The following is a 25,958-nucleotide window of genomic DNA, read 5'->3' as shown; positions in this document are numbered from 1 at the left end:
CGCATCTTTTTTCTTCCTCCCCTCTTCCTCCTCCTGTATGTCCTCTGAGGAGTCTTCCAGACCTGAAACAGCATTCAGTAAGATCAACCAGACCAAGCGGTCCAGGGCAGAAAATTTTAGTAAGCCATTATGCCATTTTGTACAGTACAAACTGTAGCTAGCAGCTAATTGCTGCTGAAAAATTCATGAGTACACAGTGATTAATTAAGAAATGATCGCCTGCAAGAAGCTCTTATACGGCGGCCTCTATGCCTGCTGTTCAGTGTTAGCGCTGTGCAGCCATGGTGCACTAACTTTGTTATGCCATTAAAAGCTGTGAATTGGCCAACAGGGCACAGCTCTAATGGTTTCAGCCATGACAATGATGAATTTCTCTATAATTAGATAGCAGGGTTTGATATGGAACTGTCATCAATAGCTTAATGCGTTAATGAATGATGAGCCGGAGATCACTTATCACTGGGAGATGGCACACATTAGACCCATGCTGCCTTGAAGGTGACCTTCAGTTGTTCTACACTGGAGTGGACTGTGCAGAGGAGGAGAAATATTCTCTCTCTGACTTTCTCCTCTTTGTGACTGTGACTCTGTACAGTGCGTGGACAGTATAACTATGTGCTCTCATAATAACTGTGCCAATCTAAACGCACGTGGGTGTGTTTGCAGTCTCTGCTGAAAGACTGACAGCGCAGGCTTTTCTTTTCACCCCCGACACAAATGAGAGCGGCCCATCACCAGCACGCTATAAAAAGTCTGCTTCATTATTCTAAGCTTAAGCAAACTCCTGCTCCTCTGAGGCTCGGTGAGTGGGATCATTAAAATGGCTGTAGCACTGTGCTATTACACAACCCCCGACTTGTCAAAGACAGTGTTCCCAATGTTTCACCACTCTGCTACTCTCGTCTCCTCCGCACACTCATGCATAATGAACCAAAAATCTTCTCAATGTGTCTGTCACCTGCCAAAGGCTTTACAGGTCCTTAATGGTATTCGATCTAAAAATGGCACAGAAACAACAGCATGGACGAGTGAATGTGTGTGTCTGAATGAGGGAGTCTCTCTGCGGTTACCAACTGTCAGAACTAAACTGAGATTTAGCATGTTTGTAAAATAACTTTGGCCCCGCAGGGAACTGCAGGGAGTCCTGTTGCGTCATATTCTTGGTAACAACACACAAGGTAATCTCATGGAGGCTAATTATATGGGTACATAAGTAGGTACAATAGAGTTGCTGTTGCAACTAGCACTGTCTCGAGATGTCGGGGTTATTTATACAGTGTGCGCAGTGGTTAGTCCCAGACGTGTGGAAAAGAAATCACTCACTTATCTGGAGTATTCAGCTAATGCTACTTCACTGTCAATCAAATCACAAACTGGAGGCTAAAATAATAGTGTTGTTTCCTTTCTCTTTTTCACTCTACATCATCTTGCCATCCCAACCTTTCTGCGTTGTGTTCAACTTGAACTGTCCGACATGTGTGTTTGCAAGTGTTTGTGTACTTGCGGGCAGGCTTACCCCTTCAGATTTCTTATCTGGGAAGATGCAGCTCTCTCCACCCGCTGTGAAGTTGCAGTAAACCTTGAAGGAGTCCCGAGAGCAGCCCTGGTTTGGATCAATCCAGTACTCACCTGGAGAAACGGAGAGACGAAGAGAGAGCATTAATAGAGTGGTATATATAATTTGAAGCCTATATTGTATTCCTTTAGGTCAAGGCACCGTCCGACGTTGTATGGCCTGGCTAAAAGTATCTTTCATGTCTCTATGTCTACACTATCAATCTGTATTTTGCCAATATCATATTTAGAAATCTTGTATTGAGAAAAAGTCACCAAACTGTTTGACATTGCTTTGCCTGAAGCAAACATTATATATCTTGTGAAACAAAATATACAACACATGGTGTTTTCTATTAAATTCAGCATTAAAAGTTTTCCAGCAAGTTTGAGATAATTTACCAAAAACATTCATCTTGTGATTTCTGCTGTTTGATAACATCATTATGCAGAGATGGAACATGGAAAAGCAAATATTTGCAGTAACTAGTAATATGTAAACCATTGCGAGTGCCATGCAGCTGTGATGGATTAGCTGCTGAAATATTGAAAATGTGGCGTGTAATGGTGATTGATTCTAAGAGCTGCAAATAATGATTATTTTCATCATGGAAAGATCTATATTATTTTCTCAATTAATCAATAATCAGTTTGGTTGGAAAAGATTATCTGAAGCCCAGCGGGAGATAAAGATAATCTATTTACTATTGTACAAGAAAAAGACAAGCAGCAAATCCTCCCAAATGAGAAGCTGAAATGGGGGAAAGTGGAATTTTTGCTAGAGAAATGACTCCATCAATTAAAGGGATAGTTTGGATCTTTTAGAGTGGGGTTGTATGAGGGACTTATCTATAGTCAGTGTATTACATGCAGTAGATGGTGGTCGCAGAAACCCCAGTACGGTCAAGCAGGCAGAAGCAGCACCACAGAGATTGAGTAATGTACTGCTATGGAGGGGTCAGCAACAAAAGGTATTTGAGCCACCGAAAAAACATCAGTATCAGTTTAAGTGTAAGCTATATTTAACCTCTTTACATTACCGTCAGACAAAGATATCAGACGGGGAACTGAAGCCGTTATATCCCTCTCTGCAAAGCCAAACTCCATTGAGAAAAACAGTCATTTAACATCACTGAACACAGGAGCTGCTGGTGTTTGTGTTATTGAGTTGCTTTGGCATTTAAAAGGGTTTGTTTGGATTTACCAAAGTCACACAATAACACAAACAAACTAACTGAACGAGGCAGCGGTAGATCAGCAGTTCCTGAATCAAACAAGCTAAAATGACTGTTTTTTGTTAATGGCATCAGGTGGCTTTGACAAGAGCACAGACCTTCCCCGTCACAAAGGGTGGTCTTTGGCAGGGTAAAATAGTGAGAGTATCCTAAATATATATTGATATCAATTGATTTTAGGTGGCTGCAATATGTTTTGTCGCCGACCCCTCCACAGCGGTATGAATCTTAGCTTCCTTGTCGGTTGTCCTGCCTGCCTCTGCAAACTGGGGGCATGCTGACCGCCATCTACTATATGTTATACACTGACTATAAATGAGTAAGTAATACAACCCCACTCCAAAAGACATAAACTATTCCTTTAATTATTATCAAATTAGCTGCCAATTATTTTTCTGCCAATTTACTAATCAATTGATCAGCTGTAGTTGTACTGTATACTCAACAGGACATATAACAGGTCAGCGACTCTGACCTTCTAACCCTGTGTTTTCAAGCCCAAAACCCCCATTAAGCTAACCATGGCTTTAGGTGATGTACATAAATTTGGGGGTGTATACTACTTGAGGTGTATGTGTATCACATAGGTGTGATTGGAAGCTAAGTTGTGGCTCCCACAGTGAGGCTTGCAGCCAAACAACAGAGCTCAAATCTGCATAGTATGTGGCCAGGGCTCTTTTTTTCCTTCAACATTTCTAGAGAGCTGCAGTGCTATAACAGCCATTTCAGTGGAGTAATTAAAAACTGCAGAGGGGAAAGATTAGACAATAGACCTCATGCCTCATTTTAGATGGAGTGTAATACAAACCATCAGGGAAATCAGGATGGCAGAGCTGCAGGTCCTTGCAGGTACGAGCGGGGTTGCTCTGTGTGCCCAGTGGGTGCTTCATCTGCTCAATCTCCAGTTTAAGAGAGTTAAGCGAGCCAAAGATTTCCTCCATGCCGTCGTCGTAGTCCTTGTAGTTGGCGTCCACGGCTGCTTCGTCCAACATCTGGCTGGCATCTATGCTCCTACGAGTTCTGCCCTTCATGGAAGACTGGATAGGGAGTGGGTGGATGACATCGCCGGGAGGGCCCTGTTATAGAGAGATGAAATGAGGAGAGACAAATGCCAGTCAGGGAAAAGGATGGAGATTATGTAAATGTCTGGAGATAATGACTCACATTCACACAAGATCCAAAATGATGATAGAGTACAATTCAAAAGTCTTTGACTTACAGGAGGGCCGGGAGGTCCAGATACACCAGTCTCTCCCTTTGGTCCAGTTTGACCCTAAACAAGACAAATTAAAGCGATGATTGATCCTATAATGATTAATAAGTGTCATGATTCATGCTTGTTACTGTTTCTGATGGGATTCAGCTTTGAGTAAAACACTTACCGATGACCCTTTAGCTCCTTTGGGACCAGGAGGACCCTAAAGACACAAAGGGACACAAATCAACATAAGCTTGGACATTATACACCACTCTGTTACACACATGCTGCAGTATAACACGTGATGAGTCTTACGGGTAATCCAGGAGGACCAAGGGGACCAAGTGGACCTGAAGGACCAGCAATACCCTAAAGGGGAAAAAGTGAATCAATGAGTGTTGTGTTACAACAGGTGAAGCATTGTTTATTTCTGATGCAACACTACTGACATGGGATTATTAACACTGGTGACTACATTTTGCTTCTGCTAAATTTTTAAAAAGACCACAAAGACAAAGATAATCAATAAGCTTCAGTGGGATGACTATTGGCACAAATACTCTGCAGCGCTCAGTCTGTTTTTGGTATACAGACTTTAAAAAATAGATTGTGTGAGCATGTGTGGGCTTTTTAGTATAACTCCAGTGTAGTTTTGTTTACTTACATTGTCTCCTTTAGCACCATGTGATCCTGGAGGACCAGGAAGACCTCTGTCACCCTTTTCTCCCTGTTCACCTGGCGGTCCGATGAGACCAATGAGACCGGGATGGCCCTGAGGGTAGAGAACAACACACACATATCATCAATACAGCAGTCAATAATACACCATCACAAACATTAGCCATATAATACATCTATCTGGCACACCCTCTAATCGTTAGGGTAATGATTTGATGGCTGGAGGGAAACAACAGAACTAATCAATCTGTTAGCAAATAGGTCCATTAGTCACACTGTTAAGCTTATGCTCTACATCCGACATTCAGCTGGGCAAGTAGCTCACCTTTTCTCCTTTGACACCAGAGTCTCCTTTCAAACCGGGTAAACCAGGAGGACCCTGTGAGAGCAATGATACATTGGAGTTAGCGATTACTGTTGATTAAGGATTCACATTATGTGAGAAACCTCAGTTCAGAGGCCAGCAGTCACTTCTACTCACCATAGGTCCAGGAGGTCCATCGGGGCCTGGAGAACCAGGTAGACCTTGCTCTCCCTGCACAAAAATAACAATTACACTGTGTTTTTACCCCCGGCTTGTAGGAAAACATGTTTCTATAAATAGCATGACTCCTCTACTTTCAGCAGTTTATTGAAAACCATTTATGTACACCTGCTCTGTAAGCTGTTTTAACAATACTACATGACATCGGGATATGGCTGTGATAAATTGGTGTGACTGTAAGAAACACTTTACTTACAACTGGGCCAGGGATACCCCTGAGGCCTTCAGAACCGGGCTTGCCAGGTGATCCTTGAGGACCAACAGGACCTGTCTTTCCTTGGGGCCCTTCCAATCCAGACTCTCCCTTTCAAACAAAAAGAGTATGCACACAAACCATTAGATTCTTGCTCACTTGTTGGTGACTTGACATTGTCGATGTAGTCAGTGAACAGAATATCTGTGTTTGTTGGATCTGTTACCTTGGCTCCCTTCTCTCCTTGTCTTCCCTCAGGTCCTGCTGCTCCAGGGGGGCCCTATTAAAAAAAAGATTACAAAGATTAATGTTGTGAAATACAAAAGCAGAACATTTTCAGCATTTTGACATTGATAATATTTTGCAATGACAAGGACGGTACTTACTCTCTTTCCTGGTGGTCCAGAGGGACCGGACTCTCCAGTGGGTCCAGGAGAACCCTAGTTTGAATTTTTATGAAATAAAAATCAGTCAGTATGTATTTTGTAATACAGAATGTCATGGAACAATTTCTTGGCACATAGAGTGGTAGTTGAACACAATTGGAACACAATACTCACAGCTTGACCAGCCTCTCCATCATCTCCCTTGTCACCAGGGGGACCGTCTAACCCCTGCATGAGAAATGAACACAGCCCCAGTTATACTGCATTGCATTAAAAACAAACAGTAAAAATAGACTTTGCACCAGTTTTTTTTTCATGCCATACGTACAGCTGGACCAGGCTCTCCAGGGGGGCCAGGGTCACCAGGGAAGCCACTTGGACCCTGAAAATCAATAAAAGTTGCATTACTTTTTCTGAGAGCTGGCTGAGGTCACAATGGTTGTCCTTTTTGTGAGCTAAAATGGGTGGTCAGAGTACACCGATTCATAAAATAGAGTGTCTTTTTTGAGTCAATGGTGGAAAAAGACTTACAGGGCTGCCTTTGGGACCATCATCTCCAGGGGGACCCTTAGGGCCAGGAGGCCCTGCTGTACCAGCTGGACCACCCTCTCCCTTTTCTCCTCGTTCTCCTCTTGGACCCTGGAATAATACGCAGTACGTTAGAGAATGTTTTTTGTAAAACAAAAACAAGTGCAAAATGACAATGGAAACTTTGAAAATTGAACAGCCTAATTATACTATATGGTCATTGTAGATAATCTGATTTGTAGTCCAGGTATTGATCAACAATGATTCAATTGGTGGTGAAATTATTGTTGGTCCTTCCATTTTTTGTTGGCAGTTCATGTAAATATGGAGGAAAGAGAATGGAATAACTCACTGGTGGGCCAACTTCTCCCTGAAGACCTGGCTCTCCTGTTTCACCGGCATCTCCCTGATAAGAGACAGAGGTAGAGAGAGAGGGAGGGGATATCAGAGGGTGAGGAGACACATATATTATCAGAAAAGTGATTTGTTGATCTAACATGGTTCTATAAATCCCATCATTTACAGCAGCCCTCACTGTCCTGGTGCCCTTGTCACCCAAATGGGGACAGAAAGAGATGACACAAGAGATTTCAATCCATCAAGTGCAGGCAGGTTGGGTGGCTGGAGCACAGGAGGGCGCTGACCTCACTGTTCTCCCTGGACCCTGCCCATACATCTTGTCCTCTTTCCCCTGCCTTATTGGATAGTTGCCCTGTTGACTCACCTATACACCAGGCACTATCGTTATTCACTGTCACATACGGCTACCATCCTCTCTGCTGGGGTTTACTGCAGATACAGTCTGCCACACCTGTGTAAGGTACAAATACCAGCTCATGTCATATTTGGGAGACAGGGTGCCAATCGATAGCACAGCTCTGCAGAGCCAGAGCCAAGCTGTGAGGTGATGTTATGATAAGCATGTCCGTATTCTCTCTAGAAGGAAAAACAGCTCTGTATTGTGAGCATCAGCTGATACTCTAAATTAGTGTCTGGCTGCCTTCCAAACCCTCTCTTGTTGCTGTCAAGAAATCCACTCTAAGCACTTGGTACGCCTGTTTAAAAGCATGACTGATCCTCGTGTATTAGGAGCTGGTCTTAATGCAATGTTGCATCTGAGAAGCTCTGCACATGCCTTGACTCCATCCTTACAACAACCTGCTCCTGTTCACCACAGGGCTGCTGCTAAAATCTGCTGACAACAGGAAAACCGAGGACATGAAAGACAGCTGCTCATCACAGATATATGAGGGATGTGTTTACAGAAAAAAAAAAAAAAAAAAAGGCCTGAGCACAGTCACTTGCCAGCTCTCTTAGCTGGCCAATAAAATGCCAGATCAGCTAAAGAGTGATTAGCCAAAAGAGTGCTGTGTTTGTTTGCACAGGAGAAGGACAGGCTATCCTCTGGGATATTACAAAGGGGCAAAAGGTGATTCTATTGACTCAACCAGATAAAACAAATCAAACCATCACTACAGACAGAAAGTGATGAAAAAGTGCACAGCGCTGCAGTCCAACGGCTGCAAAAGCCACTGATGCAGGCCTTTCATTATGAAACAGCAGCAACAAATGCTGATTTTTTAAGAGGCTCCTTTTAATAATGCATTTATCATCTTGCAAGTACAGTGCCTTTGAGTATTTATTCATACTCTCTTCACCCAGCGATAGTTCTGCTGGGGATGGGCAACACGTCCATTGGATTTGCTGTGCATCTGTCATTCTGCCGCAGATATAAATGATCATGGCCCACTTACAAGGGTCTCATATAAATAGGCATGGGAAATATTAATGGATGCAAAAGCCTTTTAAAGAGGTATCATTCACAGTCTTTACCACAGAGCACTCAAACAAACTGCTAGCACACTGAAACTGTCACTTCCAAAGTGTTACAAAAACAAGTCAACTGGATAAAAACTGAATGACGTCTATCTTAAAGTGGGTTTACATTAAAAATGTGCACACAATCAGGTGCCACAGTGGTTTGGAAAACAAAACACTGAGCCCACTTGGGAGCCTTTGTTGTGATGTCTACCATTCTGGAAAAACTGCATCATCTTTACTTTAAAAATTCACATCAAAAGAGACATGGCAACTCAGTTTCTTTGGAACAGGACCAGAGGTGCCATCTGGAACAAAAAGGCTGTAGCACGATGAATACATTGTCAGCTGAAAGAATACATTTGAGCAGGTTGAATGGACTTCCATGGCGGCTAATCACAACTGTTTCTCACCACTTTAAAAGTTTCAGTTCAGGCTGGCTTCTCCAAGCGAAGACTGTTTTTCTCTGGGAGTTGAGTCCCAAAACACGAATACATAATACGACAAATATGATTATACAGCAGTCCAAATACAGTCATCAGTTAAACTGATGTTCCAGGAAACAATTAAATCACAATTTCTGTGTGTAATTATGCGCAAAATTTTGTTTTGGTAGACCAATACCTGTGAGGTTAGGGTGCAAACTTGAAGTACAATAAATGTGAATTTACTGTTTGCCTAATTTTTTGTTTACTGAAGTGATTATATTGTCCATTTACTTAATTGCCAACAGGATAGATATAATTAGTATCAAATGAAAAGAGCTGCAAAACAACATAACTGAAAGGAGTTTATGTGACTTTGGAGATGTCTGTGTTTACACTTACACCAACTAAAGTGGCAGATGTAATTTAAAAACATTTGCTGCCAAGAAAGCCATCAAAAATGGCATTATGTTACTCGAACTGCTTAAACAAAACTCCAGCTGCACCACTCTACTCTTCAACCAGATATCTCTCTACCAAAATTGTTGTTAATGTTAATCTACATGAAATATAGAGGTGGGGGCTTCAACTTTGAAAACTGTCTGGGGGTGCTGTCAAGTCAACTTGCCTCACCCAAGCATGAGACCCATACTAAATATTTGTTTCTAGATGTCTAGTTTTCAAGCATACCTAGCCCAGACAGGTTTACCTTTTCTCCAACAGCACCAGGGTTTCCAATGCCACCAGGAGGTCCCTGAGGTCCATCAGCTCCTGGGGGTCCTGAGGGGCCTCTGGGACCGGGGGGACCAGGTGGACCCTATATGTAAGAGAGGATACTATTGAGTAAAGACATTTCATATGCAAACTGCTAATGTTATAATGTGATGTACTAAGTCATTCATATATATACATATACTGTATGTAAACACATATACACTTACCATCTGACCAACGTCTCCAGTTTCACCTTTCTCACCTGGTGGACCAGGCAAGCCCTGAGGAGTGTGCAGAGGGTTTAATCACATTGTCTCAGTGTTTCTTAATGATACATCAATGACCATAGTTTAAATGTTTGATCACAGTCCGCACCTGCAGCCCAACTGGACCTGGAGGTCCGGGAAATCCTCTTGATCCTTCGTCTCCCTTCTGGCCGAACAGACCCTGCTGACCTCTGGGACCTGGCTCACCATCTGCACCCTGTACAATGTGACAGATGGAAGGAGTCACGATCAGAAGATGTAAAGGCTGGTGGTACTGTTGGCCTACCAGATACAGTAGATGAAGCGCTGCATGAGCTGAACGCCTAATCCAAACTCGACACTTACAGCAGGACCGGGCGCTCCAACAGGTCCTTGAGGGCCGGTGGGACCAGGTGGACCCTGCAGAGGAATAGGAACACATCGAAAGGTCCATCAACTCAAAAACATGAATTCAAAGTTATAATGAATCAGCCATACAATCTCAGGTGGTCAAATGATACGTAAATAATGTATTTATGGTTGCTGTAAATAAACAACTTACATGTTCTCCTTTGTCACCTTTGCCTCCTTTCTGGCCGGGCTCTCCAAGCTCTCCCTGTGGAACGACACGATCACATTGTAAAAAGAAGACAGATAAAACTCTCAAGTCAAAGAAATACACAAGCGAGAGTGAGATAAAAATGTGACAGTGAATAATGTTAAATTATCATCAAACACCCAGAACAGAAACTGACATATCAAAGCACAATAAAAACCTTCACTCTACTATATCCCACCTTTTGGATCTTTTTTAGAGATCTGTCAATGGATATTTCAATTATATCTCTTCTTCTCTGACAAATAGTGACAAATATAGTTCACATCTGAGGGGGGGCTTATCGTGATGGCTGAGTCACTGGCACCGCTACCAGCCAAAACACAATAGATAATTAGTCCCGTCTCAACCTGTTTGCACGAGCATTCCCAGAGTGAAGAACCTTGCACCATTCTTTCAAAGCCTCCTCATGCTGTGGGTGTTTGGAGAAATAATGTTAATATCTGCCAAAGCCAAAGGCATTTACTTTTGGGTTTGAGTCAGACGATGCTCTTTGTGCGGCAGTATTAGTCTTAAAATAAAGGCCTTGGAGTTGTTCGTTCCCTGTGGACAGGACTTATAATGAGAAAGTGTCTGAATGTGTGTAAACATTAGCTTGAGAGATCCTTTTTATCTGCATGGCAAATACCCTCTGTATTCTCTGTGTCCGTCTGCACCATGGGGACCAATGTAAGGCCGGTTAAGAACTGAGGCATTCTTCAAAGGATAAGAGATTATCCTCAGAGTATCTCCGTGGCTGATCTTCCTGCAAATGTTTTTAGAGGGGGATGAGGAGTTGTTCTTGCTTCTGAATACTAAAGGGTCACTTTCACACATTCTGTCATTGCCACAAAATTCCTCCCTCTCCTCTGTCTGTTTGTAGAGAGGAGAACAAAGCTGCAACAAGGCAGGTTCGCCTTTTAAAGATCTGTTAATCGATGCAAACTCTGTCAGACAAATTCTCCTCAGAGTGTTTAAGGTCACAGGGAAAGAGACAAGAGGATCACTGGCTTAGATCTCAACTGTAAAGTTCAGTGTCCTTTTAAGGTGGTAACTGTGCTGCATATTAGCGTGCGTGTGTGTGTGTGTGTGTGTGTGTGTGTGTGTATGCAGAGCACTCTGAGCTTTATTGAATTTCATCATTTTTCTTTTTAAGTGGATGGGAAAAAAAGATATGAAAAGTAACTCACCTTGTCTCCGTCCTCTCCAGGTGGTCCGGGAGGTCCTCCAGGTCCTGGCAGACCCACAGGTCCCTGAATACCATCTCTTCCAGCTGGTCCTTGAGGTCCTTTCTCTCCCTAAAATATGTTTTTCATAACATAACACCATGTTGTCAGCCATGCTTATTATGTGAAATGTTTTCACCCAAATCGTGATAGAAATATTTTTTATTGATCTGTATGTCCCATAATCTTGATTATTCAGTGTTCTTACCGGTCCACCTTTCTCTCCAGCGGGGCCTGGAGGTCCCTGGGGGCCAGGACGTCCAGGGAGACCAGTAGGTCCAGCAGGGCCGGCGGGACCACGCTCACCAGGAGAACCCTGCAACACCACCACACAGTAACATTAGTACAGGACAAGCATTGAAGACATCTAAGTGTTAAGACTGGAACAAAATCATAACATCAGGCACATCTACCAAATAGGTCAGACCTCTCTTATGTAAGTAGCAAACTGTGCATATCATTATATTATATAAGAGCCTAGAACAACTGAGGGTGGGAACTTTGCTATGAAGACAATCCCCAGTGATGGAGACAGAATAGGTAAGGTGAGAGTCACAGTGAGAGAATGAGAGTGACAAACTGAGGATGTGGATGCAGTAAATCGTACTCACAGCAGGTCCAGGTGGGCCATGGGGTCCTTCATTCCCTTTTAGGCCGTGAGCCCCCTGCAGAACAAAATAAAATGAAGGTATCAGAGACAAACACATCTGTTGGGGAAGCACACATCCTGCCTCATGCTGGACTCCCAATCTTCAAACAGGCTCAGCGTGAGATGGAAAACCTCCTATAGTCCCCAAAGTGGAGGCTGAGAGCAACCGGGGAGAACAGTGATTTACTAAAACTGCTGCAAACATCCTTCATATTACAAAGGAACAGGTGTATCACAAATTTTTTGCATCCTAGAGTTAAACTAAAAGCTGTTTTCTGCCGTTGATTTTTTTTCTAACAAGTTTGCTGTTAGAAAACAGTGTGAATTGCATAACTACCGGGACATGACTTTGTCAAGTTAGAATAGAATAAAAAATTAAAAAAATAAACAGCCTAGAGCACACTGTTCTTCTTCTGAAGCCCACTCAGGGATGTGATATCATGTCTGATTCTAGAAGTTTAACCACAGTCTTACAGAGATTTAATAGCCCAGAACTATTATGCAATAACCAAGCTGTGAGAGATATTGAATTTGTGACATGCTTTTGTGCTGAGCAGAAGGGAATACTAACCACAGGGCCAGGCAGACCTCTCTCTCCAGGGAAACCTCTTGGCCCAGGAGGGCCATCCTTACCTGCTGGGCCAGCAGGACCGGGGTCACCCTGTGGATCAAAACACAATGCCAATTATTGTGTGTAAAATTAGTGTTATGGTCAAATGGTAAATTTAGATGAGTGTTGTTAAATCATTCTACAAAACAAACACTCAATATGTGATGGGGACAGTGTTATCACTGATATGTATTATACTAAAAAATGATTTACCTTTGCTCCTTCTTTCCCTGCAGCTCCAGGTAGACCCTGCTCACCAGGTGGGCCTGGGGGTCCAGGATGACCCCGATCTCCCATTGGTCCAGTCTCACCTGTTGGTCCCTACAATAGAAAAAAAACACAAAAATAAAATCATATACACTACCACTCTAAAACCCAGTTACAGAGGAGGTGTGAAGAAGAGGAACTACAGTATAAAGGAACATTGTGAGCAAAATCAACAATTCAATAAAAAAAAAGATGTTACAATTTCTCCATCTATTACAAACCACGGCATGGAGAAGCTGAGCATTTGCTGTGTGGGAGGCCTACTAGTCATTAAGGCCACATACAGCTACGTTATCATCAATGTTCTCAGCTGGCATTAGCAGAGCGGCTGGGAGGGAAAGTCTGTTAAACGCTTATGCATAATGGATGAAGAGCCCAGTGCTAATATGAAAGAGGATAAACAACACTTAAGTCATGGCTCGTGAGATATAAGTATGAGGATAAATCCATTTTTTGTCTGAAAGACAGAATGCTGGGAGCATTCTGGTAGCTTTACTAGTGCACATCTTAATGATCACCCATGGGTTTCTGTACAGGTACCACTACAACACAGCTTTTTTGCATTTGATTGCAATTATCCATTTGTTAAAGTATGAATGCTGCCTTTGTGCTGAGAACACAGTGAACAGAACATCTGCAAAGAGAAAAAGAAAACTGAAATTTTAAGGTTGCGAGCTACAGGTCTTGATCGATGAAGCGTAGAGGCATTCCTCAAAACTTCAGACAAGGAGTATTTGGGTCAGTGCTGACTGTGACCAGTGTTGGGGTCATTTTAAAATAAAGTAATGGATTACACAATACTTATTACTTTAAAAAAAAGTAATGCATTACTTAATTACTCCCTGTAGAAAGTAATTCATTACAATACTTTTGTGTTACTCCACAACAATGCCTGAAATGCATTATCAGGTAATATAAAATATATCAATACTTATAATAATAATAAACATTATAAAAAAGTTTGACCTTCCTTACACCACCTAGTACAATTCCCAGTTGCCTTAAAATAATAAAGTAATACTAGACAGCATCACTGTTGTCAGCATGTTCCATGAGTTTTTTCTACCAACCAATTACGCAGATAATTGAAGAACTTATGTATCACAAGTAACGGCATAATTGTTTAATAAGTAACTATAATGTGATTGCTTGATTTAGAATGGTAATGTGTTACATTACTACTGAGAAATGTAACGTGATTAGACAAATGCATTACTTTGTAACATTGGCGTGTTACCCCTTATGTTTAGGCTTCAGTTATCACCTCCAGGGCTGAAAAATGAAGCCAACACAGAAGTGCTTTAAACAGCGGTTCTTTAAATGGCAACTTGAACCTGGCTCCAGAAATAAACATGTTTACAGCCTGTGCAGGGGGGTGAATTTTTATATAACTCACCCATTTACGTTTTATTAAAGCTCAAAGTTAAGTATAATTGAGGGTGGGCCACATTGAGACATTGAGGCTGTCTGCTGATAAGTTTCCTTGACCTCTCAGTCAGAGCCATCCCTTGCTCCTCCACAGCACAAGCCTCTCACACAAATATGGTCAATTCTGGCTCCAAAAAACCAAGAAGCCCATGGCCAAAATGTTGAAATTGAGGTTTGAAAATGGAAGTCCACAAACCAACGGGTGACATCACAGTAGCTACATTCATTATTTTTACAGGCTGTGGGTACCAAGAACTCTTTGAAGATGCTAATAATTTCGCTTTGACTGCGTGTGACTATATTAGTACTGATCTTTGTGACTTGGACAGATACTGCAATGAGGCTCATGTGCATAGAAGGGGTGAAATTCTGCGTCAACTGATTTTGAGTTGAATATGAATAATATTCAGTATTTCTTAATAGAGATTTGTCTATGCACAGAAGAATCAACCAATATAAGTTGTGCTGATAATACTAACCGTACATGTAAGGGAGCAATACAGCAAGATGATCAGAGACTGTGACTCACCTGTGGTCCAACCACGCCTGGGGGGCCGGGAGGGCCAGTCTTGCCTTGGAATCCCTGTTTATTACAGAGGCAAAAACAGAATTACATGACATACGAGTCAAATGACTCTGTTGTACACAGACGCAGAGCTGTGTAATCAAACTAGTTTACTCACGGTCTCTCCTCTCTGTCCAGGATGTCCAGGCAGTCCGTCTTTTCCTGCAGGTCCCTGAGAAATACATACAAATAGATGACTGGATGTGTAAAGAATGCCAAAGGAAAAGGTATGATGGGTTTACAAAACAGTATGTGTGTATGTGTGTGTGTGTGTGTGTGTGTGTGTGTGTGTATGTGTGTTGTATGAGTTTGGACTCACAGGAGGGCCCTTTGGTCCTGGGAAACCTGTTGGTCCCTGAGGCCCTGGCAGACCCTGAAACAGACAAGAAATGAATCTTGGTTAATAATCAGTTGACTCTACATGTTATGAGAGTAAAATGACCTTTGATAACAGTGTGACGATACCTACCCTCTCACCGGGAGGTCCTGGTGGGCCGTCATTTCCTGAGTTACCCTGAGAAGGCAGAATGAGGGGAAAATGGTGAACTTGTACCACAACATATGCAAGAAAGTGGCAGTAAAATAAATGTACGCACCTTGGGTCCAGCTTTTCCTGTTGGTCCTCTTGGTCCTCTCTCTCCTCGAGGTCCCTTGATGACAAGACAAAGTGATTAAAATCATAGAAAGGGTCCTGACAGATTTTTGTGACCTGAAAATGAAACTGTTGAGTGTGGGTTCCCCTTGAGCATGCACAGGTTGAACCTCCGTTTCGTCTCAAGTGCCAAGCTCGCCATCTGTATACAAGCACGTGTCTGCTGAGTAAGACTTACCGTCGGTCCCCTCTGTCCGCGTGGGCCAGGCTTTCCTGCTGTTCCCTGTGGACACAGAGAACACACACAATGATCAAAGGAGTCACATCATTAAGAGGCTGCATCCTCTTGAAGAATGAATCTAATGCCAGCAGACAGCAATATTTGCAAACAGATTTCAACAGAATTGGGCAATTTAGGAGATCTTCTTTTATCAATAATAGTAATATCATCTGTTTAGAAATGAGCATCAGCATTTATCATCACATACATTAGATTCATTACTACTTCAGAACAGGGCACATAATAAACAATAAAGCACAACATAATGATTTGAAAGCAATGGTACAATTACTGTGCTGCATAAAACTTTAATGAGAAAAACAATTATATCTTTTGTGTGGCTTTTAAGTTTCAGTAAAGTGCTTTGAAACTGTGTTAATGGCACTGTTATCCCTCTCTGTCTGGAAGCTTGGTCCCATAAACATCACAAATGTTTTGTGAAGATGAAAAGCTTTATGTGCCTTGCTCTACTCGTGGTGGCAAACCATTACTCTTGCAGCCAGGCTAATGGCCCGTCCCTTAAACAAAGAAAATGAAACATTGCTCAAGTACCGCAAAGTGATAAACAATGCTTTTGGTGGTTCCAAATGAGTTGTGTAAGTGGTAAAGACGAGGGAATGCAATTGTCTTTCTGTCCTTGGTGAAAATCTTTATTTTAGAGCCATGCAACTTGCTCCAGGTTGATAAATCTGGACCTCGGACAGGAGCCTGTCTCCAGCACTACGCCAGTATTGATCCAACCCTTGTAGGAATGAGAAGAATAATAAGGAGCCTATCTGACATACCCGAGCTCCTTTCTCTCCATTGGCGCCAGGGAAACCTTGGAAACCTTGAGATCCCTGTGTGAGAGAAAGAGAGTAATTAATCATTTGATAGACAAACCTTAAATATTATAAGCCTTGTTTATTCCCTGAGATAGCTCTAGCATATTAAATGCAACAGGAGATAGGGTGCACCATAAATAAAAGCAGTGTTTTATTGTTGTCGTATTAGGGGATGAGGGCTGGCACCAAAAGGCATATTCAAATCCCCGGCTCTTTGATCAGGGAGCTTCAAGCATGTCCACTTGTCAGACTGCGGCTTTGCCTCTGAGAGGCTAAAGGATGAGCCATCAAAAGTTCAGCAAAGCAGCCTTCACATGCACATGTATGAATTTTTTATTCTCTTTCAAATACTCACAGAAACATGCATGTGTTGTGACACTTTGGCCAAATACATTGTAGTTTAATATGCTTTTAACTTACTCTCTACTGATACCAGTGAACTAATGATGCTTTTGGTGAGTAATACAAATATGTGTTCAGTTACCTTTGGTCCTTGTCTTCCTGGGTATCCTGGCAATCCAGGAACTCCAAGTTTACCCTGTAAATGAGAAAAGGCAGATTTGATTAGATTCACTTGAAAGGCTATTCCAGCCATTTAGTACTGCACTTCCATAAGGCTGGGGGACTCATTAGATACAGATTTAAAAAACCAAATAATCAAATTTAATTCAGAAGCGACAGAGATATTTTGATATTCAGCCTGCATTCCAAATCACATACTTTCCCTTCTTTCTTTCAGTAGGTACTGCAGCTGCTTTCACGCAGTACGTACTCTTGCATGCAGTACAGTATGCACACAATCAGGACATACTACTACTTCACTTAATCAAAATTGCCATTATAACTGTTTGACTGGCCATCATCCACTTGAATGTGCTGTCATCCATCACTGCGGCTTCCTACAGCTGTTACAGAGCTGTCGTTTGTTTGCGGTTCAGTCAATGCTACATATTGCATATTGCATATTGCACAGAATTGTGGGTCAGATTAGCCAGAAAAGCATGCTGTGTTGCATGACTGGAAGCCAAGATGGCTCCTATTCAGCCTAATGAGAATTGTTGACCTGGCGCATACAGCAAAAAAAGTTCCTAGCTTCCAGGTTTACTTCTGGGATATGTGGCCCACTAAATATAAGCAGTAGCATTTCTCATGCTGGCCCCGCAAGCAAGTTCCCGCTCTACCCTTTTCTTGACTTGAGGAAAGTTTTACAAATATAAAACCTTAATTGAATCAAAACCACATACAAGACAGAGTCATATTTGACCTAGTTTGCAGTTTGAGGTGCCCTGTCAACAGTTTTACAGATGTCTCTTTTATAATAGTGGTCTATGGGGGAAATGCTTTCTGGGTCGCAGGAAATGTTCTTGCTGCAATACCACAAGTGGCCACTGGGAAAAAACTGGAAGCACAGTTGAGCGGCGTTCCTGGAGGCCTGTTCTAAATGCCCTAATGACATCATCATGGCTTCACACATTATGCAATTCTATATTATCTGATGCTTATATGAGACACCTGGTATTAATGCAACTCTGTATATAAAATATTTTTCAATATTATAAATATATAAAATAGACATAGAATTATAACAATATTTTCCTGGGTTATCAATGACACAAAAATAATAAAATCATCACTAGAATTTCTAACAATGTTTATCTCTTAATGAGTAACTTGCCAGCAAAGACAGACTGGATTATACTACATCCATACAGCAGCGAATGTAAACAGAATGGCAGTGTTATTCTGGTAGTAAAACTACAAATGAACACCTGCTAAACACCGCAGCATTTATTAGAACCAGCTCAGTGTTTGAATGTTAAAATGTTGGCTGCTGTGCAAGATTCAATCCAATATGAAAATGACTCAGCTGTTAGCTCATGTGTGATCCAGATACAGATCCGAGTCTATATTTATAATAACGTTACTGCCGTAATGCAAATTCAATTCAGATTCAGAACAAGCACTTTAAGCTTTAAGGATAATAAACATGTGCACTGTGGTTACTGTGGAACATTATCACAGTGTTCCCTTCGACTTTGGCTAATGACTTGCCAAATCAGACTGTGCATGAGTTTGTTAGTACAGTCTCAGTGATCCTCAACAACAGTTCAATCTAATGTTTAAACCTTTAGTAAAAGACAAATATAAGAATTCTTTTTAAACTACAAAAATGTCTGAGGTATTGTCATCAAGTGCTAACCCAGTGTTCAATTTAACAATAATGATTGCTAAAAACCGAATCCATTGTATGCTCCCAGCTGGTTCAAGAGTAGCAGCAATGAAAAATCGGTTGCTGTTCAGAAGAGAACGATTGGAAAAACTATTTCCCTTGTTAAGCCATGCTGAGCTATCATCCCAGATCAAACATGACTGATGATACAAAATTACAACTTGGTTTTTTATTCAGTTTCATCAGTCAGTGCAAAATGTAGGCAGAGGACACAGTGCGTGTGGGATATCAAAGGCACTTACCTTCTCACCACTTGGGCCGAGAGGACCAGCATCTCCTGGGAGACCTGAGCGACCCTTTGGTCCCTCAGGACCATCTTCTCCCCTGGGTCCTGCTGGTCCAAGCTCTCCCTGGAAACACAAGAAGCACAAATATCACATGCCTTATACTTGAACATGATACACTAGATCCACTGTCAGCATTAACTCTGAGCACACACTTAGAAATGATCATTTTCCTTAAAGCTACCATGTGGAGCTATCTTGTAAAATATGTTGAATGTATTGTGTTAAATATATTGTGTTAAATATATTCTAATATCTAAATCACTTATATTATGTATACACCAACTAGACCATTTCCTCTTTCCTGCCACTTGCTGGTGAATGTCTACCTTTCTTGGCTCATTACACCAGTTGAACTGCATGAAACACTACAATAGAAGTTTGCATTATTGCCCTCTACAACCTGCATGAACGTTAATGTACCTTTAAAGGCCCAGAAAACCATTTTTTTCAATCAGATACAGAGCAATGAACACACAAGTTTCAGCCTAAGTTACAACAGTTTCACTTATTTCACAAGACTGATTTTTCCTTTTTTTTTTTCATCCGTGCTCTCCTTAGGCCCCAACCACACTAGTACATATTAATTTTTCAACAGCGTTTTAAAACGATGCCTGTGTAAACAGGAAGCAGATTGTCTACTCTGCAGTTGGTTGCTTAGACACAGATATTGCTACAGAGATGACAAAAAGTAAGACTAAATATTTATGCTTGAACTGACGACGCAACGAAACTGTTACTTAAACTAATGCATGAGTATAAGGTGGTCAAGGCGGCAGAAAACAGATTGGGAGTCGTTATAAAGTAAATATGGCAACATATCAGAGCAGCACCAGGAGCATTATCATTCCTGAAGGAAGCTATGGCAATGGGAAAGGACTTCCCACACAAGAAAGATAAAATCACAATGTGTATGTAGACCTATTTATAATGTTTTGACTTGACGCATTGTAAGTGATAAGACCCAGTCAGAAAGTGAACATGGGTGTCTCCATTTATGCCTATCCAGACTAAAACACAACGCCAAAAGCAGGGTCAGCAGCGTTTTAATAGGTATCCATTTTATGTGCTCCAAAATATTGTTAGTGTCGACACCCAACGTACATGTAGCGATAGTTATGCATTTGAAACTAAAATTTATTAGTGTGCTTGTAGTCTAAAAGGTTTAATGTGGGCAGTGCTCAGTTGGATAAAGCTGATGTCAAGTATTTCAATGCACCAATCAGGAGCGAGCAATTTCATGAAATAAAATTTGATAATACTAATGGGATTGTTTGCTTATGTTGACAGGCCAATGTCAATCACCATTTTTTAATTTTATTCTTATTTGAATAGTACCTAAAGGTGTTTTTTTTTCTTTACCTTTGGTGTTGCTTATTTAGGCCTGAATGTCAAATGTTGTAGAAACAAAATAAAGGGACAGTTCACCCCAAAATCAAAAATACATATTTTTCCTCTTACCTGTAGTGCTGTATATCAGTGTAGACTGTTTTGGTGTGAGTTGCAGAGTGTTGGAGATATTGAGCATAGAGATGTCTGCCTTCTCTCCAATATAATGGAACTAGATGGCACTCAGCTTGTGGTGCTCAAAGTGCCAAAAATAAATAAATTTGAAAAACCTAACAGCAATGTCTCTTTCTGGAAATCATGACCTGGTTACTCAATCCACAGACCCTGTTGTGAGCAGTTTCATATAGGAACTACTTAATTTCTACCAGACTACTCTTGCAAACTGAATCACCAAGCAGAGGGAAGCATGCATCTACTGCTAGCTCACCTAACACCACTGAGCTAGCTAACGTTACAGCTCAGCAGAAGAGGAGGCCATTTATGCTTACATCTTGCAGTATCACAAGCATGAGCTTCTTGTTCATGTGTAGATGCATGCTTCCTTTTGTGCAGTGATTTGGTTCACAGGTGTAGTTTGGTGGACAGAAAAAGTTCCTACATGAAACTGCACAGCAAGGTGCGTGGATTATCTTAAGGAACCAGGTCATGATTTCTGGAAAGAGACATTGGTGTTGAGTTTTTCTAATTTATTTTTTGGCACTTTGAGCGCCACAAGCAGAGCACCATTGAGTTCCATTATATTCAAGAGAATGCAGACGTCTACAGCTGATATCTCCATCACTATGCAACTCACACAAAGTATCTTGACTGACAAATAGTACTACAGGTGAGAGGAATATATAAAGTTTTGATTTTGGGGTGAACTGTCCCTATAAGATTTGAAACCAAACTATCAGACGTATTAAATGCAGGGACATGTCAAGTCATACAATAGTATGGAGTACTGTCGTGTTCACATTTTAATTTGTTTCCCAAGTGCAACTTAATGTTAACGTGTAAAGCAAACAAGTCCATCCTTTCTGGGTAACTCAGGTCGCCCTTTTAAAATGGTTGTGGGTGTAAAGTTGCATAAACAATCATGTAAAGCTATTTTCCTTTGCTGCCTTTCCCCCTCAAAGCAGTTAGCAATCCTATTATTGCTTCTCTCTGTAAGCGTGCTCCCCTTCTAGCAGGACACCCACTAAATGACAGAGTACAAACTCACTCTGACAACCAGTCGCTGCAGCGGAGACCCAGTGGTGTGTGAAAGGTATCTATAGTTAAAGGCTTGTGCGGAGTTGCACAAGCAAGTGAGCGCGCACACGCCCCCACTCAAGTACACATAAAACGGCATCAAGCAAACTGTACTTGACTCACACTTGCAAGCTTATCAAAGAGAACACTTTAAATTGAGCACTCACACACACACACACACACACACACACACACACACACACACACACACACACTTTTCATAGGCATGCTTAAAAATGAGTCATTTAGATTCAAGTCCATGTGTGTCTCCTCCAGAACAGAGGGCCTCCTCAAATCCTTGCTTTCATCTGGATCTGCTACATCTCCAGAGGAAAACAGGCTGGAGCCCCATGTCTCTCTCTCGGGTTTGAAGGGGTTTAGAGTGCCATTGATTTCTCCTTCCTTTCTGTACTCAACTATAGACAGCATGGTCAGGGATTGGGGGGATTGATGTTTGAAGTATGGGTTGGAGTGAGTCATGTTTCTCAGTCTAAAAGACTGTTTTCCTCCAACTTGACATTGTAAATCCCTAATGTAGTTTGGAGAAGGAAGTTGTTCTTGGGTACACCTGTCAAACGTGCGCTTTTTTTTCCCTTTGTGTTGTTGAGGTTAGGACTGACTTGAGAGTGGCAAAGGGGAAAGAAAAGGCATTGGAAACTGCTCACGTAAGCACATACGCACACACACACGCTAACAGCTGGCAACAGGAGCAACACCTTATGTTTGCTCATTACCCACAATTCCACAGTAGTCACACAGGCTTAGGCCATAAGGGGCTAACATCTAAGGAGTGTTTGGGGCTTTCACTTAGTTCAGGTAGAGGTCACCCCCAACAAAACTAAGCCCCAAAAGCTATTTTGAGTGTAGGACTTTCAGTTGTCTGATTAGTGTCATTCATTTGGAAGATGTCTCCAGCCCTCACTTTGTGACTGACACACTGCTGAGTACAATATAGACAAAGAAGCCTTACCCTGTCGCCCTTGATTCCCATATCTCCCTTGAAGCCGGGGAAGCCGTCTTCTCCCTAGCAAGAGAATAAAAGAGACAAAGAGGTGAGGATGTAATGAAGAAGAAATAATGGGATAATACAGATGTTGAAAGCATTTGTGTTATTCATACAGAGACACACACTCAAAGACAAGCACACACACACACACACACACAGATGCAGAGTCTTGGCAAGATCCCCTGTTGCCATAGAAACTCTTGATAGCCTTTTTCTATCTTCTGTACCGGCATCAGTTTTACAGCATATCATTGAGATAATCATTAGCATGAGACATTTCATGCAAGATCACCACCTGTTAAGAATAATTCATACAAATACTAAAATTCCTCATAAAGTCTCTTCCTTTCACACAGACCATTTCTTAGCCAGTAAGTCTGAGCTTTTTTACCTTTTCACCCTTGTGTCCTTTAAGACCGCGAACACCATCGGCTCCCTGTGATGCAAGAAAAGACAGGTATTACTGACCGACAGGGTGCATGTTGAACAAACAGGAGGGGTTGAATTGTAGAGCATTAAGTCCAACCATGAGCCAGGAAGATATTCACTACCAGTTGGATGATTCAGGCTGTTCTCATGCACTGTTCTCGTACATATACCTATAAAAAGTAATGCACTGGAATTTGCATTCAACCCACATAACCGGGGAGGCTGCAATCACCTGACCAATGCCCTGATGGAAGTAAAGAAAGAAGCAGTAAAAAGAGCGGAAGTCTGCGTAACGTGGCAGGTTGGGATGGTGGATGGGTCAAACAAGTAGGACTTTCCCCCAGGAGACTGGTGTTTGTGTCTCATGTGAAACCATGTAAACTTTACTTAATATCAAATTACGTCATCACCATGTTTCTTTTCCTGTACCTAACCTACATAATTTTAAGTTACATTAAGTTGGTAACTTAATGTTACGAACGTAATTTGACGCCACCAAGCCTTGTTTCTTTTCCCTAAACCTTAACTATGCAACTTTATGTTCAGTTATAACATGTCAGTAACCCAACCATGATTCTTTTCCCTTAACCTAACCTACTCACTTTACTTTACTAAACCTAACATACGTAACTTCATGTTAAATATGAAACGTGACGATACCCAACCATAATTCTTTTCCTAAACCCAACATGCATTACTTTACTTGGCTAAACCTGACCCACATAACTTTACTTTCCTAATCTACGTAACTTTATGCTGAGTACATTATGTGAGACGCCATTCCTGGGGCACTGATTCATTAGATATAATAGGAACCACTGTATGAAGATACGTTAGATTATTTCAGTTTTTCTTAAATAAGGCTGAAAAGTAGTAAAAGTCTGATATAACTGCTTTTTTTCCAAAATGTGACAAACAAGAAAGCTATAAAAGCGGAAATACGGGGCGTCGGTGGCTTAGTGGTAGAGTAGGCGCCCCATGTATAAGGCTGTTGCCGCAGCGGCCCAGGTTCAAATCCAGCCTGTGGCCCTTTGCTGCATGTAATCCCCCCCCCCCCCCCCCCCCACTTACCTGACCTGTCCATTAAAGGCAAAATGGCCAAAAAAAATCTTAAAACAAAAAAAGCATTTGAAATCCTCACAACTAGTTTTCTTGACTGTTCATCTCATCTGTCAGAGAAAGCAGATATTTCAGCCATGCAACTGGGGGACTTCTAGCTGGAAGTCAAGCCACGTGTGATCCCCCTTCTCAGCAGAGGCTTTAATGATTGGATAGATCACATCTTGCCATGATTTTATTTGAAGGGATTTCTTTTGTCTTGGTTTTATCTTCTACTGACAAAGGGCTGTTCGCCCTAAGCCGTCACCAGTCCCTGTGACTAACCTTAGAAGCACCTTATGTGAGCAAAGTGATGTAAGATCTGAAAAGATGACTTCTCTGTCTTAGTCTTTGCATCACTGAGATCGTTTTCATGTCTCTGTGACAAAAGCGCAGGCCAATAACCACTACGGAGAGTTTCCCCTTTCAAGGGAAGGTAAATTAACAGAAACTAGGGCTTTTAATTTGTTAAACAACAGCTTTTTACTAATTCACAGTTGGTTGTTGGACAAACCTTGGAAATAATAAGACAGCTTTTTCTTCACAGGCATTTTAACAAGATAATTGGCAACTATTAGCCCATAACAATTGTTAATTGCAGGGTACCACTACCTGACGATATCACAAATGAATTTATTAGTGGTTGATAATCATCTCACCTTCACGCCTCGGGGCCCAGGGTAACCAATGGGTCCTTGAGGGCCAGGAGGGCCCTGGGGAGATAAATGTTCAGCGTGAGTGTGTAGCACACACACAATTACAGTACACACAGGCACCCACAGTGCTAATGTTATCCACATTAATGCAAAATGTTTTATGCAAATGTATCTGATCTAGGACAAAGGGAGGGGAAAGAAACTTAAATAAATTCAGAAAAGAACAATTGCAAGCTCCAAAAGTATAAGAAGCAAAGACAGAACTGAAACATACCATGTGCCCTTTCTCTCCATTAGGCCCCTCCTTTCCAGGGTGACCCTGTGAATTATTAAAAGAAATATTATTGCATCTCATTTCAGGATAATTACTACCATAAATACTACAGCAGCCCCTATAACTGAGGGATTAAGCAGTAAAACTATGGGAGGACATATCAAACTGGAAAATTGAAATAAGGGCCTTTAGAGTTCAATCTCATTTGGGATTTTTAACCTCTGTGCACACGTGTTATAGAGGGCACTACCAGCTATTAATGGGCTCTAAAAGCCAAGGCTGCGGTTTTGGGACTTCACAATACATTATGCACATACTGTACATGTGTGCGTACAAACACAGTGCAGAAGACACAAAAACACACATCTAATTTGGATGTCCGGTAAAAAGAAGAAAAGAAATAGAGGGAAACTGATTGCATTCTCATGAGACAAAGCAGCTCCTCATAGCCTCTGATGGGTTTTTTAGTGACTTGAGAGAGGATGGAGAAGGAAATAGATACTAGAGAGGGCAAAAATGAGGGGCAAGGAGTGAACGCTGAGAGAGAGAGAAAGGGGATACTGTGGTTGATGGAAGATGCAACAAATGGATGAATAAAAAAGCTAAGTGTGTCAATGGTGCTATTTCTACTCTAAAAAGACTCTGAAAGCCATTAAAGGACCAGGGGACACTATGCTGCTGGCTCTCCTCCATCTCTCTTTGCTCTCTTTCAACAAATCCATCATTTTTCTACACCATCTCTGTGTGTTTTTCTCTCTCACTACAGTTATTCATATCTCACAGCCTCTCTCTCGTCTCTGACTCTCTTAGGTGCCACCTGGTGCCTTCTGAGACACACCTGCCG

The 25,958-nt window shown here is 41.7% G+C and overlaps 1 protein-coding gene across 2 annotated transcripts in view; it reads right to left on the bottom strand.

Moving 5' to 3' along the window:
* The window catches only part of col5a1 (procollagen, type V, alpha 1), a 91,054-nt gene that overhangs the window by 6,435 nt on the left and 58,661 nt on the right, over positions 1-25,958 (bottom strand). For both annotated transcript variants that reach the window (XM_049559963.1, XM_049559964.1), the window contains exons 26-63: positions 25,115-25,159; positions 24,844-24,897; positions 23,049-23,093; positions 22,622-22,675; positions 19,027-19,134; positions 17,039-17,092; positions 16,516-16,569; positions 15,689-15,733; positions 15,455-15,508; positions 15,328-15,372; positions 15,178-15,231; positions 14,977-15,030; positions 14,823-14,876; positions 12,812-12,919; positions 12,560-12,649; positions 11,951-12,004; positions 11,548-11,655; positions 11,304-11,411; positions 10,081-10,134; positions 9,885-9,938; positions 9,649-9,756; positions 9,501-9,554; positions 9,269-9,376; positions 6,669-6,722; positions 6,320-6,427; positions 6,117-6,170; positions 5,963-6,016; positions 5,789-5,842; positions 5,629-5,682; positions 5,406-5,513; positions 5,147-5,200; positions 4,991-5,044; positions 4,652-4,759; positions 4,303-4,356; positions 4,172-4,207; positions 4,009-4,062; positions 3,598-3,865; positions 1,517-1,629 (exon numbers count right to left, since the gene is read on the bottom strand). In XM_049559963.1, coding sequence (XP_049415920.1) covers positions 1,517-1,629; positions 3,598-3,865; positions 4,009-4,062; positions 4,172-4,207; positions 4,303-4,356; positions 4,652-4,759; positions 4,991-5,044; positions 5,147-5,200; positions 5,406-5,513; positions 5,629-5,682; positions 5,789-5,842; positions 5,963-6,016; positions 6,117-6,170; positions 6,320-6,427; positions 6,669-6,722; positions 9,269-9,376; positions 9,501-9,554; positions 9,649-9,756; positions 9,885-9,938; positions 10,081-10,134; positions 11,304-11,411; positions 11,548-11,655; positions 11,951-12,004; positions 12,560-12,649; positions 12,812-12,919; positions 14,823-14,876; positions 14,977-15,030; positions 15,178-15,231; positions 15,328-15,372; positions 15,455-15,508; positions 15,689-15,733; positions 16,516-16,569; positions 17,039-17,092; positions 19,027-19,134; positions 22,622-22,675; positions 23,049-23,093; positions 24,844-24,897; positions 25,115-25,159 — 2,793 coding nt within the window. The remainder of the gene's footprint in view (positions 1-1,516; positions 1,630-3,597; positions 3,866-4,008; positions 4,063-4,171; positions 4,208-4,302; positions 4,357-4,651; positions 4,760-4,990; positions 5,045-5,146; positions 5,201-5,405; positions 5,514-5,628; positions 5,683-5,788; positions 5,843-5,962; positions 6,017-6,116; positions 6,171-6,319; positions 6,428-6,668; positions 6,723-9,268; positions 9,377-9,500; positions 9,555-9,648; positions 9,757-9,884; positions 9,939-10,080; positions 10,135-11,303; positions 11,412-11,547; positions 11,656-11,950; positions 12,005-12,559; positions 12,650-12,811; positions 12,920-14,822; positions 14,877-14,976; positions 15,031-15,177; positions 15,232-15,327; positions 15,373-15,454; positions 15,509-15,688; positions 15,734-16,515; positions 16,570-17,038; positions 17,093-19,026; positions 19,135-22,621; positions 22,676-23,048; positions 23,094-24,843; positions 24,898-25,114; positions 25,160-25,958) is intronic.

This window comes from Epinephelus fuscoguttatus, linkage group LG18 (assembly GCF_011397635.1).
Source record: "Epinephelus fuscoguttatus linkage group LG18, E.fuscoguttatus.final_Chr_v1".
NCBI classification, from domain to species: domain Eukaryota; kingdom Metazoa; phylum Chordata; class Actinopteri; order Perciformes; family Serranidae; genus Epinephelus; species Epinephelus fuscoguttatus.
This window is presented reverse-complemented; position numbering and strand designations above follow the sequence as displayed.